At 38.9% G+C, this 18254-nt stretch overlaps 1 protein-coding gene across 1 annotated transcript in view; it reads right to left on the reverse strand.

The window, feature by feature from the left end:
* Window positions 1–17085, reverse strand: part of LOC126065484 (A disintegrin and metallopeptidase domain 3-like) — a 118009-nt gene extending 100924 nt beyond the window's left edge. Inside the window, exons 1-3 of the mRNA XM_049865505.1 lie at window positions 16874–17085; window positions 16500–16787; window positions 8097–8267 (exon numbers count right to left, since the gene is read on the reverse strand). Coding sequence (XP_049721462.1) covers window positions 8097–8267; window positions 16500–16787; window positions 16874–17085 — 671 coding nt within the window. The remainder of the gene's footprint in view (window positions 1–8096; window positions 8268–16499; window positions 16788–16873) is intronic.
* Between the last annotated feature and the right edge of the window lie 1169 nt (window positions 17086–18254).

Raw genomic sequence — 18254 nt, forward strand, 5'->3', positions numbered from 1 at the left:
AGCTTAACGAATAAGAAATGTATGCCTTGAACATTATGCTCTTTAAAGATCTATATGTGATCAAATTGACAACAAAAATTCAAAAGATTAGATAGAAACCTTAGGGGGCAGTGAGTTTATGTTAATTGGGGAGGAATAATTCAGAAAAGGAGGGTGAGAATGGATGCGCAACATGAAGAATTAAATGACACTGAATTGTACACGCAGTAATGGTTGAATTGGTGTTATGTTTTGACGTGTATATTCTCAACAACAAGATTTTTTTTAAAAAAGAAGCAAGTAAAATTTTCAAATAAGAAATAAAAAAAAAGACTGGGAAATAATTACAGAAAAACAACATGATATAGAGGCTAGAAACAGAAAAAATTAAGATGAAATCATATTATTTTCCAAGGATAAAAAAATGTGGCAGTAGTTAAAAGTTAAGGAAATATAACTCACAAATTCTACAAACTGCCAGGATGTTACAAAACAAAAGAACACTTTCAGATATGTGCAGATTCAGCAAGCATGCCTACCATGAATTATCTCCGAAGAATCTGAAAGTATTCTAATTAAGCAACGGCTGAAGCATACAACACAAAAAATTTCAATATAAGGAAAAATAAAAAGGAAATAATGATGAACAATAAAACCAGCACTGATTGTACATGGAAAATGTGCTACCATTGTTTAAAAAAAACTGAAAACATACTGTATCTTACATCTTAAATGTAAAAACAATTATTCTTAAAACTAATTCTGTAGGAGTAATTCAATAAAATTCAACATTTGAGAGACTAGAGAATAATCTGGAAACTATAAAGAATATATGAAAATGTGATTATATGAAAATTTCATTTTCATAGCAATAATTTCCACAAAGGAAGAAGAGAGTCAATAGGCTAAGTAGCATATTTGCAACAGACAGAAGAGGTAAAGAGTTAATACGAACAATGAACAAATGTTCCCACTAACTGATAACAACAAAAAAAAAGTAAAACAGAAAGATAAGACATAGATGGAAAATAAACGACTAAGAACAAACTGAAAGAAAACAAAATAAAACGATGGCAACCGGATTGGTTTTTATTTACGTCTATTTACAGTAACGCTTAATACATTATGGTTCTTCTGAATCTCTATGTATGTGGTTGAATAAAGATAAAAATATGACTGAAGAATCTGTGTCAATATCAGATTCTGATTAGCTCTGGGAGTGAAAGATGTGAATATGTCTGGGGGAGGCAATAATGAAATTTTATGACACCTGCTAAGTAAGTATTAAGTATTAAGTATTTAAGTATTAAGTATTTAAGTATTAAGTATTTTTTTTACTAAATATTGTGTTTTGATGATGCAGGCAAAATGCTACGTCATTTGAGATAACATAATTGTTTACATTTTTCTCAAAATTTTTCTTTTTTTATTTTTAGATATCCATAAGAAAAAATACATAAAAAATAATGAGAAAATGATAGAAATAGGCAAGTCTTACACGGAACATCCAAATAGTCAATAAATGTTTTAGGAAATTATTTAGGGAAACACAAACTGAAGTTAAAAAGAGATATAGTTTTTACTGCATCATGCAACTTAAAAAAAAAAAAATATGCAACTTAGGGAGATCTAAATTGCTACTGGCTTTTCTAAAAGTATCCTGGCAATATCTCTACAAATTTCAAATAGTACAAAACGTGAGTAATAAACAAAGTCTACCTTAGAAATTGTTGTGAAAACCAGAAACCAGTTGATACATGAAAATTGCTTTGACATTTCCCTAGAAAACGGTATGTACTCAATAAATGTCAGTCACAATTGTTGCTCTCATTTGTTATAATTACAGTTATTATTATTACTCATACTCCTTTATCCAGAAACCAACTTAATATCAAGTCTACAAAACAAAAGGTCTACTATATAAGAATATATGTACAATAATGTTTTTGACTCAATAGAGGCAATCCCTAGAAATACCCTCCTTTCCTATCAAAATTATGTGCTATGCAATGTTATGTAGTAATTAAAGGATGAGCTGAAATATATACATAGAGCAAGAAAATGAACACTAGGCTTTATTTATAAATAAGACCTTCCAGTTGCAAAATACTGTATCTAGAATAATGACAATTTTGTAAAAATAAAATTTCTGCCTGTATCTTTCTATACTGTTTATGAAGAGGTTAAATGGAATTTAGAATAGAAAACTGTGGAAAGATACACACGAGGTTATTAATATTGGTTTCCTCACAGAGTCAAAGTAGAAAAAAGAGAATGTAAGTGCTTAAAAATATACACTAAAAACAACTGTATGGAAAAAATGGCTACTTACTGTTTTTCAAGATGAAAAGTGTATATTTTCTCATCAATTTTGATGACATAAGCGATCTACAGCGAGATATTCAAAGAGAAAGTAATTACTAGAAATTCCAAATACACAAAAGAAAAAAAGCCAAAATTTCATAATAAATTCTTTTAAAATGTATGTAGTCTTTCACTTAACAAAATATATACACATACTTAATTATATTATCTTCTTCAGTCTTATAAAGGGTATATGATAGCCATAATTAAATTCAATTAAAATTGAGAAGTCTACATCTACTTCAAAACTAAACATTAGTATTAGCATTTATTCAGTATCTTAATGAGATTTGGATTTCAAATGAAGGCTACACTTAGAAATGTTGAGTAATCTTGGGAGAAACTTGAATTTTATAATTTTTTTGAATCTTCTGCAGTTTCCAGCCCAGAAGAAATTGAAAATTAAATGATACAACATAGACCCCCGTTATGAATTGTGTTCCCGAAAAATATATGTTGTAATCCTAACTTCTATACCTGTGAATGTAATCCCATTTGGGGACAGGGTTTTCTATGTTATAACTTATACTGATGAGGTCCTATCAATGTCCTAAATCTAATCTCCGTTGAGTTACAAGTAACAGCATAGACAAAGAGACAAGCAAGCACAAATGGGGGTAGATAGATGCCAGGCCACACCAAGATCATCAAGGAACCCTGGAATGCTGGAGGAAACATAGATCTTCACGCAGACCTAACACAGAGAGAACCTTGCCTTAGAGCCAGTATTCTGAATTTGAACTGCTAGCCCTCTGAATTGTGAAAAAATTTTTGTTTTTTTAAAACCCATCCACTACTGGTATTTACGTTACAGCAGCACTAGGAAACCAAAACACCTGCTTTTAAGACTACTGACTTTCTGCCTTCCTACCCCGCAGCTGTTTAGATTGCTAGAAGCAAAAAGTCCTGAACTTCTGTACCCTTTGAGAAGGGCATCAGCTGAAAAGATCACCTCAGGACTTACAGGGACGGCCCACATTTAATAAGAAGGCCTCTCATCCCAATTCAGGATACTTCTGATGGCATATCCCAGCTTCGCAATTTTAAGACTCAATTGTCATCTAATACCTCCCTCTCCCCATTCCTGCTTCCTTTCCTCCCCTCCTCCAGAGGTGATAATCACAAGGGCATTCCATAATTAACTTGCTTCACACAAATCTTAGACTACATCCCAAGAAACGCAACCTATGACATCATCATCAAATATGCTTTCTTTATGGTTTAGTGCATGGTTAATTCTGGTAAATGTTCATCCGCTTGCAAAGAAACGTGAATTTTGTCATTGGGTGCTTTTCTATATACCTCATTTTAAAAGCTCCTTAATTGTGTTATCCTGTCTCTGTAACATTATAGCTATGGAAAAAGGTGTGTTGGTATGTCCAAAAATTATTGTGGCATTGCTTCTCTTTCCTTTTCTTCTGTAATTTTTGCCTGTGTATTTTGGAGCATTGGTGGGGGCAAAAAGATTTAGGGTGGTGATATTGTACCAATAAACCCATACCTTTATCAATAATAAATATCCCTTTTGCCTCTGGAAGTGTTTCTTACATTAAATTCTACCGTCTGATATTGGTATAGCTGCACCAGCTTACTTTTTAAGTTTTCTTTATATTTTTAACTTTAAACCCATTGAAGTTTACTTTGATAAAATAAACCTTAATTTTTATATTCACATAAAATTTAACGATGTGTTCTGAAGAATAAAATGCAACTGTAATTTCCAGTGATCAACTATTATAAATGCGCCCCAAAATCTTATTTATTCCAAATGGGTTTTATAGCTATATTTGCTTCAAACTATATAGGAAAAAGAGCAATAAAATGTTACTTTTTTTAGTTGTTGCTGTTAGATGCCACGGAGTCTCTTTCCACTCAGCTACTCCACGTGACAGAGCAGAACTGCCCCCACAGAGTTTACTAGGCTATAATCTTTAAGGGAGCAGATTGCCAGGTCTTTCTCCCAGGGAATCGCTGGGTGGGTTCGAACCACCAACCTTTCGCTTAACAGTCCAATGCTTGACCTTATGCCACCCAGGCTCCTTCTTTTAGCACCCAGAATGTAATGTAAAAGACAAATTATACATCTTTATTCTCCAACAAGGAGCCCCGGTGTCACAATGGTTAAGCCGTCAGCTGCTAACAGAAAGGTCAGCATTTGAAACCCACCAGTGCTCTGCAGAATAAAGAAGTGGCAGTCTGCTTCCCTAAAGATTCAAACCAAAACCAAACCCACTGCCGTCGAGTTGATTCCGACTCACAGCGACCCTGTAGGACAGGGTAGAACATAGCGACCCTGTAGGACAGAGTAGAACTGCCCCACAGAGTTTCCAAAGAGCACCTGGCAGATTCAAACTGCCAACGTCTTGGTCAGCAGCTGTAGCACTTAACCACTATGCTACCAGGGTTTCCTCCCTAAAGATTACAGCCTTGGAAACCCCATGAGGCAGCTCTACTCTGTCCTATGGGGTCGCTATTAGTTTGAGAGTCTCCATAGCAACAGGGTTGGTTTGGTTTATTCTCCAATGAGAGAATAAAGGAGAAATACTAGTATGTTTACTTTACTGTTTGAGAATAAAGATGCATAATTTGTCTTCTACCTCCTGGATCTCAAGTAATGAAATGGTCATATACCCCGTTAATGAAGGAAGAAACCTGAGTTTCAAACTTTTGTACCTGTACCTTACGTGTAACTGTGAAATAAAACTTAAAATAGACAATTTAATTCGATCACCTACAAGCCTAAAAAAGCCTGGCCCCAAACTACAAAACTATTCTAATCTTGCCTGCAGGTGTGTTAACTTGTTTTTCACACAAAACTGGAAACTACTTGGAAGCATTAACTTGTTTTATCCAGCCTAAAACTGTAGTCAATAACAAGTCCATTACCTGTGGTTAAATGAAAAAGACCACGTGTTCCCTCGAACTTATCTTCAAGGGGTCTCAGAGCTACAAACATGTTAATAGCCAGACTTCCCAGAGTTATTTTTTTTTAAATGATAAATCAGTAACCTTTATGAACTTTGTCACCATGGAAACTTGTATTTATTAAGCAAAACAAACTTGTATTTAACCCTCTGTAAAATCTCCAGTCCCCAGGAACATTTTTCTTCTTGCAAGGAGAGATAGTGTCCCAATTTTCAAATTGTTCATTAAATAATCAAGCAATGGAATACTGTGTCATTCCTTTGAGCTAATTCAAGAATTTATTTTTTTAACAGAACAATCACAAAAATAAGTTCTATGCAAATGGCTAAGCACTTTGTAAAACATCTTCCATGGTCTCACAATATTCATATAAGCCAGATAGGACTCTTCTAAGCCTATTTTACAGTTAAGGAAATGATTAAAGATACAGAAAAGTTAAGTTTATCTTGACTCAGACAAATAGTAAGACTCTCTGTACCTCCTGCTCTTACATGGTTTATTGTTTGTTTTCCCAATCTCTCTCTCTCTCTGCTTTATATCTTATAAAAACTCCTAACTTTTGTGTGTCCAGAGGAGCAAGTCTCACTGAAGCTATGCCGCTGGTTCATGAAACTGTCAGAAAGCAAAATAAACTCTATAAAATTCACTCCGTGAGAATATTTTTCTAACAGCAATTTGGCATCAGAAGTGGGATCCATAGAAGACTCTGTGAGCCTTGGGACAAGCGTAAGGCAAAGCACCCGCCCAGCTGTTCAAGGTCTCTGGCTCTGTTGTTGACACCTGGGGTTTACCAATGCATTTTCAGGAATTCTGGGCTCTACCCTATTGATTGTGTTGCAGCTCTCTGAGTTTATTTGGTTTGACTTTTTGAATAAGGGAATTCCCATTCTCAGTCAAAAATCCAAGAAACTTCTGGATAGAATCCAGAGAAGTGTAATTACTTTTTCTGGTTGGAGTCCAGAAAAGAAAAAGATCCCTGTCTCATCAGGACTAAGACAAATTGGTTCTATGGATACACACTGCCATGGATTGAATTGTGTTCCCCAAAAACAGGCATTATCTATTTGGCTAAGCCATGGTTTTCAGTGTTGTGTGACTGTCCACCATTTTGTCATCTGATATGATTTCCCTATGTGTAATAAATCCTTCTTTATGATGTTTACGAGATGGGATTACTGAGAGCTATGTAAAAAAAAAAAAATTTTTTTATGTTAATGAGGCAGGACAATCTACAAGACTAGATTGTGTTTTGAGCTAACCTCTTTTGAGATATAAAAGAGAGAGGGAAACAGAGAGACAGGGGACCTCACACCACCAAGAAAGGAATGCCATGAGCAGTGCGCATCCTTTGGACCTGAGAAGCTCCTCGAATGGGGAAGATTGATGACAAGAACTTTCCCCCCGAGCCAAAAGAGAAAGTCTTCACCTGGAGCTGGCGCCCTGAATTCAGAATTCTAGCCTACTAGGCTGTGAAAGAATAAATTTCTCTTCATTAAAGCCATCCACTTGTATTTCTGTTATAGCAGCACTAGGTAACTAAGACAGACAGACACCTTCCTGGTTCAAGTCCAGAACAGATTTGTGTTCTTGGTTAGGATCTGAGATTGCTCCTGAAAGAGGAAACTAAGAAATTGGCTATACATTAAGAGGAAGTGGAAGCTCCCCGCCCCCCCATCACTCACTTCAGCAAGCATGCCTGCAAGTACATTTGGTCCTCAGACCCAGAGGTTTGTTAAATCTCTGAAACCACTTAACTAACAATAATTCGGAATTTCAGCGACCCCAATAGAACTCATTCTCTTTAGAAAAAGATTGTTTATCTTCAGGACAAATTAGAAACAAACAAACAAACAAACCAACACGAAACACAGTACTAAATCTAAAGAGCCCTAAAAGTATATTTTAATTGGTATTCTGAGACCATAAACAAATTCAGTGAATCTAAAGTAGCCTGGTATGTTAGTTACATAGTACTGCTATAACAAAAATACACAAGTGGGTGGTTTAATCAAACAGAAATCTATTTTCTCACAGTTATGAGGGTAGAAGTCCAAATTCAGGTTACCAGCTCTAAGGGAATGCTTTTTCTCTCTTTTGGCTGTGGGGGAATGTCCTCGTCTCTGCATACAGGTTTTCCCTGCTATTCGAAAGTACAGCATTCCTTTGAAACCTTCTGTAAGCCAAAAAGCCAAAGCGAAGAAGCGATTACTAGATCCAAACAATAACCTACCAAATCCTATGTAAAACCTAAACTAACACTAATATATAGCAAAAAAAAGCAGGAATGAAATGACAGACATGTGGCCTATATAAAGCAGAAATGAAACAGGCTGCTTCGAGCCCAACCCTTCTAAGAGACACCTGCTCTGACTTTCCCTCCTACACCAAGCAAAATAAGCAGCCTTTTCTTCTGAAATTGTCCTTGGCAAGATAACCACAGGATGGGCATAGATGGCCTCAACCCACCTCTGGCTGGAGACTTAACATCCTAATGAAGAAAAATTCATCCCTTCCTCCATCCTGGGAGATCAAACCCTTGTCTAAAGAAAATGCATAGTCATCCCCAAGCTCTGGGTGCCTGCCTGAAGGCCAATCCTGAATATTCGTGATGAATTTGCATTTCCTTGTGTTTTCTCGATAAAAGTCCACCTCCTCACGCTGGCTGCAGGCAGTCTTAGAGGCAACAGCCCCAACTGCTCCTTTCCTTGTACAATGAAGTAAAGTTGTCTTTCTGATCTCCCACCTCAGCCTCTTGGTTCATTGGCTGTAACAAGTTACACTGAGCAAAACCTGGGGTTTTCATCCAGAAACGGAAACAATGTCTGCACGGTATAGTTTCACTCCACAGAATCGGGAAGCGAGCACACTGGAAGCCTGAGAGGTGGTGGTGGTGACGACAGTAGCCGCGGTAGCCTAGCTGGCAATGCCACATGGGGCTGGGCTGAAGGGCCGGGGCTCGAATTCCATAGAAGAGCAGGATTAATATTGATTCATGGATCCTACAGTTAGAGAAAGCACAGGGAGTGACAAGTTGATGATGGGATCTCGAGATGCATGGTGCATTTATATGTCACCAGGCTTTTCAATAGATGTGGCTGGGTCTTTCACTAAGGGTGGAGTAGTTTGAACGGAAGAGTTTAGTCAAGCTGCTCTCTATAAAACGGGTGGTGAACGCGTAGACACTTTACTCAGTGTCTTGCTGGCCCTGAAGGAGTGAGAATGAGTGTGGCTCTATTGCTGAACGCTATTTTCCCTTTTCACCTTTCTTTTGTAAAAGAGAAAACCCTCTTCAGATTTCTTTTGGTTAGCAGAAACAAGTACTAACGTAGGCTTCTCATAAAAGTGAAGTGGCATAAGGTGAACTTTTGAAAAGCGGGCACTATCTGTATTCATGTTGTCTATTTACTAGTATTTTCCCAATTTATATTTTTCTCTCTAAGCATTTTAATCTCTCTGGATATTGGTGTTTTTGTGTAATAGCTTTTATAAACACTGTTGCATTTGTATTTTGTTCTCCAGACTTTCTGGAGTTCAAAAGACTCATTAAAAGAGTTAAACAGTTAAAAAGACTTGGGCAGAAGCCAATTACTCGCTATGGCTTACTACTGGGTGCTATAGCTGGAGTTTTGCCGACCCAAAAAAACCAAACCCATTGCCATCAGGTCGATTCTGACTCATAGCGACCTTATAGGAAAGAGTAGAACTGCCCCACAGGATTTCCAAGGAGCCCATGGTGGATTTGAACTGCTGACCCTTTGGTTAGCAGCTGTAGCACTTAAGCACAATGCCACCAGGGTTTCCAGTGGAACTAAATTAAAGCTTCAACAGAACTACATGTTTTGAGTAGAACTCATCAAATAACTTCTTGGAAAAGTGTAAAAACTGTATATAGCCACAATTTTGAGACATGACAATAGTTTTTTTACCTCAAACAGTGAAACTGTTAAAAATAGATTACAAACAAAAAATTGCTGCACAGACCTGAAGCTTTAAAAAAAAAATGGTTGCTATATAGAGGCAGCTTTAAATCAGAATTTAGTTATTTGTGCTATTCAAAAAAATTTAAAGAACTTTATTTGAATTTTTATCGGCTAACTACAGAAACTTTGGCCGTGAAACAAAACCAAGTTCTTGAGGCAGAAAAGTAGAACCTAAAGGGAGGGCAACTTCATCCGGATGGCGGCACAGGGAAGAGCCATAAGCGGCTTCAGGCACTTCCAAAATTCGTTGGTATGGCCTCTTTAAAAACCTACCATTCTCACACCCATCAAGGAGCAGATAAAAAGAACCAAGTTACACAAAGGTACTGGTGGGGAAAATTTTTTTTTTTTTAATTTTGCTCAAACAGTTGTGGCTCAGTTGTCACACTTATAACCCAGATAAAATTATACAAATTCAAACTGTCCAGCAGCTACCACCAAGTGGTCCATTTCCACACTTTTGTTGTTCTGTGCCATGCAGTAGATTCCGACTCATGGATTTTATACAGCTTCCCCCATCTACAAGATTTTCCTATGTGTTAATTACTATTTAGATAAAATTTTTCCTTGCCAAATGGCTGCTGCCTCACAGTAGTGAAAAGATTATTAAAACCCATTCTCCCATTTGGGGACTTCCTCTTCGTGTACCAAATGACTGAGGTATTCATCTTTATGGACAATAATTAAAACAACTAATCAGAGGCACAGGGTTTTATCGGCATTATCACTTTCAATCTTCCAGCAAAGTAAAGAGAATAAATGAAATTTTTAAATTGAAAATATAAAAAATCACTGAAGAAACAGGTCTGCCATAGCCTAAGGTGTTATCTATTGGCCATTCCAATTTGGGAAACATAAACTGACTTCTTCCCCCACGTGCCTGTTGGTTTGTCGTACTGTGGGGCCTTCTGTGTTGCTGTGATGCTGGAAGCTATGCCACCAGTATTCAGATACCAGCAGGGTCACCCATGGAGGACAGGTTTCAGCTGAGCTTCCAGACTAAGACAAACTAGGAACAAGGACCCGGCAGTCTACTTCTGAAAACCATTAGCCAGTGAAAATCTTATGAATAGCAGCGGAACATTGTCTGATATAGTACTGGAAGATGAGCCCCCCAAGTTGGAAGGCACTCAAAAGATGACTGGGGAAGAGCTGCCTCCTCACAGTAGAGTCAACCTTAATGATGTGGATGGAGTAAAGCTTTCGGGACCTTCATTCAATGATGTGGCACGACTCAAAATGAGAAGAAACAGCTGCAAACATCCATTAATAATTGGAACCTGGAATGTACAAAGTATGAATCTAGGAAAATTGGAAAATGTCAAAAATGAAATGGAACACATAAACATCAATATCCTAGGCATTAGTGAGTTGAAATAGGCTGGTATTGGCCATTTTGAATCAGACAATCATATAATCTACTATGCTGGGAATGACAACTCAAAGAGGAATGGTGTTGCATTCATTGTCAAAAAGAATGTTTCAAGATCTATCCTGAAGTACAATGCTGTCGGTGATAGGATAATATCCATACGGAAGACCAGTTAATACAACTATTATTCAAATTTACGTACCAACCCCTTGGTTTAAAGATGAAGAAATAGAAGATTTTTATCAGCTTCTGCAGTCTGAAATTGATCAAACATGCAATCAAGATGCATTGATAATTACTGGTGATTGGAATGCGAAAGTTGGAAACAAAGAAGAAGGATCAGTAGTTGGAAAATATGGCCTTGGTGATAGAAACAATGCCAGAGATCAAATGATAGAATTTTGCAAGACCAATGACTTCTTCATTGCAAATACCTTCTTTCACCAACATAAATGGCGACTATACACATGGACCTCGCCAGATGGAACACACAGAAATCAAACTGACTACATCTGTGGAAAGAGATGATGGAAAAGCTGAATACCATCAGTCAGAACAAGGCCAGAGGCCAACTGTGGAACAGACCATCAATTGCTCATATGCAAGTTCAAGCTGAAACTGAAGAAAATCACAGCAAGTCCACGAGAGCCAAAATATGACCTTGAGTATATCCCACCTGAATTTAGAGACCATCTCAAGAATAGATTTGATGCATTGAACACTAGTGACTGAAGACCAGTCGAGTTGTGGAATGACATCAAGGACATCATCCATGAAGAAAGCAAGAGGTCATTAAAGAGACAGGGAAGAAAGAAAAGACCAAGATGGATGTCAGAGGAGACTCTGAAACTTGCTCTTGAGCGTCCAGCAGCTAAAGCAAAAGGAAGGATTCATGAAGTAAAAGAACTGAAAAGAAGATTTCAAAGGGCCTCTTGAGAAGACAAAAAGTATTATAATGACATGTGCAAAGAGCTGGAGATAGAAAAACCAAAAGGGAAGAACATGCTCAGTGTTTCCCAAGCTGAAAGAACTGAAGAAAAAATTCAAGCCTCAAGTTGCAATAGTGAAGGATTCCATGGGGAGAATATTAAATGATGCAGGAAGCATCAAAAGAAGATGGAAGGAATACACAGAGTTATTAACCAAAAAGAATTAGTCGATATTCAACCATTTCAAGAGGTGGCATATGATCAGGAACCGATGGTACTGAAGGAAGAAGTCCTAAACATCAAACCTAAAACCATAAAATTCCTGGAAGAAAACTATGGGACCTAATCTTCTGTAAAAAATAGGATAACAAGCATTATAACAAATGCACAAATAGAAGACAAAATAGATAAGTAGGATCTCATAAAAATTATAAACTTCTCATTAAAAGAGTAAAAAGAGAACCAACAGACTGGGAAAAAATTTTCAGAAAAGGCTCATCAGATAACGGTCTAATCTTCAAAATTTATAGAAAACTTCAATAACTCAACAACCAAAACACAAATGACCCAATTATAAAATGAGCAAAGGACAAAAACAGAACCTTCACCAAAGAAGACATCCAAGCAGTCAACAAACATATGAAAAGATGCTCAAGATCATTAGCCATTAGAGAGACGCGAACGAAAACTACAATGAGATACCCCTTCACTCATACTAGAACGGCACTGATCCAAAAAAAAAAAAAAAAGGAAATAACAAATGTTGGCGAGGATGTGGGGAGATTGGAACATTTATTCATTGCTGGTGGGACTGTAAAATGGTAGTATGGAAAATGGCTTGGCGATTCCTTAAAATAACTAGAAATAGAGCTACGTTCCAATCCAGCAATCTCACTCCTAGGAATATATCCTACAGCCCTAAAATTACTGACACAACCAGATATATGCACTCCTAAGTTCATTGCCGCTTTCTTCACAATAGCAGAACAATGGAAACAAAGGAAGCATCCATCAACAGATGAATGGATAAGCAAGTTGTAGTCCATATACACATTGAAATATAATGCAACCATAAAGAACAATGATGAGTCCACAATCATAGATGGATCGAAGGGCATAATGCTAAGTGAAATAAGTCAAGCATAAAAAACCCATTGCCATTGAATCCATTCCGACTCATAGCGACCCTATAGGACAGAGTAGAACTGCCCCCATAGAGTCACCAAGGAGCACCTGGTGGATTCAAACTGCTGACCTTTTGGTTAGCAACCATAGCACTTAAACTCTTTGCCATCAGGGTTTCCAAGTCAAGCATATAAGGACAAATATTGTATGATTCCTCTTTCATAAGAAGATATGAACAGATAAATATAGACAGATCAATATTCATTGGTGATTACCAGGGAAAAAGGGGGGAGGTAAGTATGCTTTGGAACTTAGGGAATTGATATTTTTGGTGATGGGAAATGTGGCTCTGAATGTGGAAGTAGTGAGCCCAGCACGACCATAGTAAAGACAAGTGTTTGAGCACAAATAGAAGGGTATAGACACAATTAAAGATAACACTGAAAAACTGTGATATATGTACTAATGTCAGCAAACAATTTATCTGGAAATTTATTTCAAAAAGTTCATTGGGGGATATACAATTTTGGAACAACAGTAATGACAACTAAAAAATAAGTGTTTGGTTACATAGATGTATAAATGTACAGGAAGGTATACATGAATAACTGTAGGTATAGGTATATACACGTTTATGTGTGCTCTATGTATGTTCAAATATAAAATAAAGCACATGCAGGCACAGTTAGAGACAGTTCTGGACACAACCAAGCATCTCACAGGTTTGGTCTACTGGGTTTGAGGGCCTAGAACCATAGTCTCATGGGGCAACTCAGTCAATTGGCAGAATATAGTACATAAAGGTAAGGTTCTATATCTGAATTTGGTGAGTAGCATCTGGGGTCTTAAAAGCTTGTGAGTGGCCATCTATGATACAACTATTGGTCTCTACTACTCCAGAGCTAAAGAGAAAGAAGGAAACCAAAGATTCAAAGAAGAAATTAGGCTACAGAACCAGGAGTCTACACGAACAACGACATCACCTACCTTGAGACGAGAAGAACTAGATGGTGCCAGCTACCACTACTGACCAGGAACCCAGGGAAAATGGGAGAAAAATGTAGAACAAAACTCAAGTTCCCAAAAAAAGGCCAGATTTACTGGACCGGTAGAAATTAGATGAACCCGTGAGACTATCACCCTGAAATACTCTTTAAAGTTGGAATTGATATCACTCCCAGAAGTCACCTTTCAGCCAAATGGCAGATTGGCCCATAAAGTAAATTATGTGCTCCTCTAAATAATCACCTAGATGAAACCAAATGGTTAACATCTACCCTAGAGCAAAAATGAGAAGGCAAGGGGGGACAGGGAAGCTAGATTAAGGGAAAAAGAACAACCAAAATGGAAATAACAGGAATGATGACATATTGTGAAGAAGGTAACCAATGTCACTGAACAATATGTACCGAAATTGTTAAATGAGAACTAATTTCCTGTGTAAACGTTCACCAAAAACACAATAAAATTGAAAAAGAAAATGCAGGCTCTTTAAGTTCCTTTGCCTTTCATCCCCATACCTACGTGCTTTTCTAAATTTTCTCTCATCTTTTCCATTTTTCCCTTTTCTTATTCTGATTTAATTCCCCTACCTTTGCTTTTAATCAGAACCTCCCCCTGGTTCTGTCGCTGTGCTTCTTTCTCACTTCTATCATCAGCCTCTGTCTCTGCTGCTTTTGTAAATATCAGATATGTTTAAGTTTCTCTCGTCTTAAAAAAAAACTTTCTGCAGCCAATTCACAATTTTTCCCCATTGTTTTTCAATCAATATCATAAAAAGAATACTTTAAAATTTGCTGTCACATCTTTACCTCCTATGTACTATTCAGCCTAATTCTCCCAGGTTTTCTCCTCCATCACTACTACACTAACTAAAACTGCTTTGGCAAAGAGCTCTAATTGCTTCTAACTTCCAAATCCTATGGATTCTTTCCGGATTCCACCTAACTTTTCCTTTCTCTGGCAGTTGTTACTGTTGACCAGTACGTTCTTCTTGAAACTTCCGTCACGACTCCACTCACTGGCTTCATGTCCTTTGCCCACCCAGAAATTCTGCTCTTCCTCAGAGCTTTGCCTGTCACCCCTCCCTGTTCTCTCTTCTCCATGCTCTCCTTGAGCAATCTCAAACACGTCCATTCCCAAATTACCAGGCTTCTCTCCTGCAATCCCGAATCATACATATATCCAACTGCCTGCAAGATGTTTTTCTCACGTATCACGAGTACCTTCTAAACATGTCCCAACTGAACTCAGTGTATTTATCTCCAATCTGCTTCACTTCTGGTTTTCCCAATTTTCACTGACTTCCATTTGTCAGTCATCTAGGCAGAACTCTCCCTCTGCCTCACCTTGTCAAACCAATCACCAAGTCTTTTAGGCTCTATCATCCTAGCATCTCTTTGATACATTCCACTCTGTCCATCCTTATCAACTATCACCAAGAGTTGTTGCTGTTACTGTTTCCTAACTGGTTTCCCTGCCTGAAATCTTGCTTCTTTTCAAATCATTTGACATGTTTCTATCAGAATCCTTTTTCCTAAAACACAGATATGAACACATTATTTCCACTCCTAAAAATTCCTTAGTAGCTCCCCTTTTGCTACTACTACTTAGTTCAGAAAATAAGATTCGTCCTAATCTAATCTCTCCCTTTCTTTTTTAGTTCTTTGCTCCTATTTCTTCCTGGGCCTGCCTTCATATAATATACTCCAATCATACTTAACTGTTGTTCCAAAGAACACGTGCTATTTCATGCCTTTGTTCAAGCTACACTCTGCCTAGACTGCCTGGAATGCCCCTCCCCATGCTGCGTACCTGGCAAATATCTGGTTTTCTTTGAAGCAATTTAAAAATCTTCTCCTCTAGGAAACGTTCTCTGACCACTTCCCATTTTCCTTTACCTGCTCAGAATTTATGTTTCCTCCTTTGAAACTCAGATGTATATACATATTTTTTTTTCAATTATTGCTTATGTAACATTTTGTTGCACTTGTTTGCTTTATTTATGTGTGTGGGTTCTCCTACTTCATTATGTAATTCATTTGAATGCAGGGCTGTGGTTTATTTCTCTTCGTAGTGTCTGGAATACTGTACATGTTCATTAAAAGTTGGCTGAATATATATTTATTATATGGAAATGTATCAAACATTCATTCAACGAACAATTATTGAACATCTGTCATGTTCTAGTGTTGGTTGGGGGTGCCATACCTCTAGTGTACAATGGAGCAGAACAGATATGTTAAGGAAAACAGATATGCTAAATTGACCCCATGGTGTAACAGGGACTCAGCGTAAGTGTGAGCAGAGTGCCACATGTGTGTGGTCAGGGCAGTATGGGGCAGTAGTGTGGTGGCAGTGAGTTAGGAAAACACAAGGAATTATTATTCTTGGGTGAGTAGACTGTCATTTGTAAATACTTTGTGCATCAAGGAATGTATTTTATTAATCATCGTATCTTTCGAGCCTTACATAGTGATTATACTTTGTAAATGCTTAATGAATATTGCTTGAATTAAAAAAAAAAATGAAGAAAGTGATTTTGTAATTACATGCATTTTTGAAGTATCATCATTTCTGTCTGTTGTCCAAATCTTCTGTGGCACTGTAATTTGCAGAAGTGGTTCTTCAGAATCTGCAGTGAGAAAAACATATATAAACACTTCTCAGTGTACAGCAATGTCCTTATTCTTCTTTATTGTTTCATCTCCCATCACACTTTCACCTCCCCAGCCCAACGCACATATACACACACACACCCCAAAACATGATCCTCCATAGGGTCCCAGGGAGAGAAACATCTAGAAGTGGGAGTTATCACCCTACCTCTGTCCAGAGACACTTTGTGGCTTGCACTGAGCCAGTGAAGGTGCGCTGGCAGTAGGTCTCCGGACCCCATCCCGGCTCCCTCCTTCTCCCACCTCCCCAGGAGATACCTCTTTCTCATGTAGGGTCCACAAGTGCCAAGACAGCTGTCCCTGTTCTCTGAGCCCCCCAACCACGAAGCCCAACAGCATGCCCGGCGGCTCGGGATCCCGAACCCGGGCGGGCGGGCTCTGAGGTGCCCCTCCTCGACCTCCCCAGAGAGGCGCCTGGGGCTCTTCCCAGGCCGGCCTAAGGTGCTAGGGCAGGAAGGACGACTCCCGCCAATCCTGGGCCCTGAGTAAAATGGCTCTGCTATGGGGCTCAGGTCTACCTACTCTGGTCTGCATAGGCCAGCCGGCCTAGGCCTGAGAGGAGCAGCAGCAGAGACAGCATTGCATGGCCGGCTGGCCTGTCCTTGGCAGGTGGCCGTTGGGGGCGGAACCTCGCCACAGGCCCGCGGCGGGCCGTTGGGGGCGGAACCTCGCCACAGGCCTGTGGCCCTTGGGGGCAGCGAGACAACAGCTCGAGACCACTGGGCTCTGGACATTCTATCACTGCCCCGGAGAAGGAGGGGAAACTAGCAGGGGCTGGGAGTTGTGGGGAGCAGCTCTTTGGCACCCCGCCTGGCCCAAGCTCTGAGGTCACACCGACTCCAGAGTTTGCAGCCCCAGGAGCGCCCACCCACGCCTGGCTGTTGCACACGCAGAATCACACTGGAGCCTGTGCTTTTGCACACGTGGGTTTATTTATTTATTTTTTTTTAACTTTTATTGAGCTTCAAGTGAACGTTTACAAATCAAGTCAGACTGTCACGTATAAGTTTATATACACCTTACTTCGTACTCCCACTTGCTCTCCCCCTAATGAGTCAGCCCTTCCAGTCTCTCCTTTCCTGACAATTTTGCCAGCTTCCAACTCTCTCTACCCTCCCATCCCCGCTCCAGACAGGAGATACCAACACAGTCTCAAGTGTCCACCTGATATAATTAGCTCACTCTTCATCAGCGTCTCTCTCCTACCCACTGTCCAGTCCCTTTCATGACTGCTGAGTTGTCTTCGGGAATGGTTCCTGTCCTGGGCCAACAGAAGGTTTTGGGGACCATGACCGCCGGGATTCCTCTAGTCTCAGTCAGACCATTAAGTATGGTCTTTTTGTGAGAATTTGGGGTCTGCATCCCACTGATCTCCTGCTCCCTCAGGGGTTCTCTGTTGTGCTCCCTGTCAGGGCAGTCATCGATTGTGGCCGGGCACCAACTAGTTCTTCTGGTCTCAGGATGATGTAGGTCTCTGGTTCATGTGGCCCTTTCTGTCTCTTGGGCTCTTAGTTATCATGTGACCTTGGTGTTCTTCATTCTCCTTTGCTCCGGGTGGGTTGAGACCAATTGACGCATCTTAGATGGCCGCTTGTTAGCATTTACGTGGGCTTATTTTTGAGACTTTTGAACTTTTAAATGCCTTCAGAAGTAACATAATGGTTATAAATCACAACTTCTTTTCTTAAAATAGGCCATTTGCTGGTGAAGTTCTTAGCAATATTTTCCACATTATAGCTTTCTGGACCAATGAGCAACATCATGATAAATTCAGAAAAGATTGAAGCTGTCAAGGATTTCATTTTACTTGGATCCACAATCAACAGCCATGGAAGCAGCAGTCAAGAAATCAAATGAGGTGCTGCATCGGGTAAATCTGCTTCAAAGGACCTCTTTAAAGTGT

Source organism: Elephas maximus, chromosome 22 (genome assembly GCF_024166365.1).
Source record: "Elephas maximus indicus isolate mEleMax1 chromosome 22, mEleMax1 primary haplotype, whole genome shotgun sequence".
Taxonomy (NCBI): domain Eukaryota; kingdom Metazoa; phylum Chordata; class Mammalia; order Proboscidea; family Elephantidae; genus Elephas; species Elephas maximus.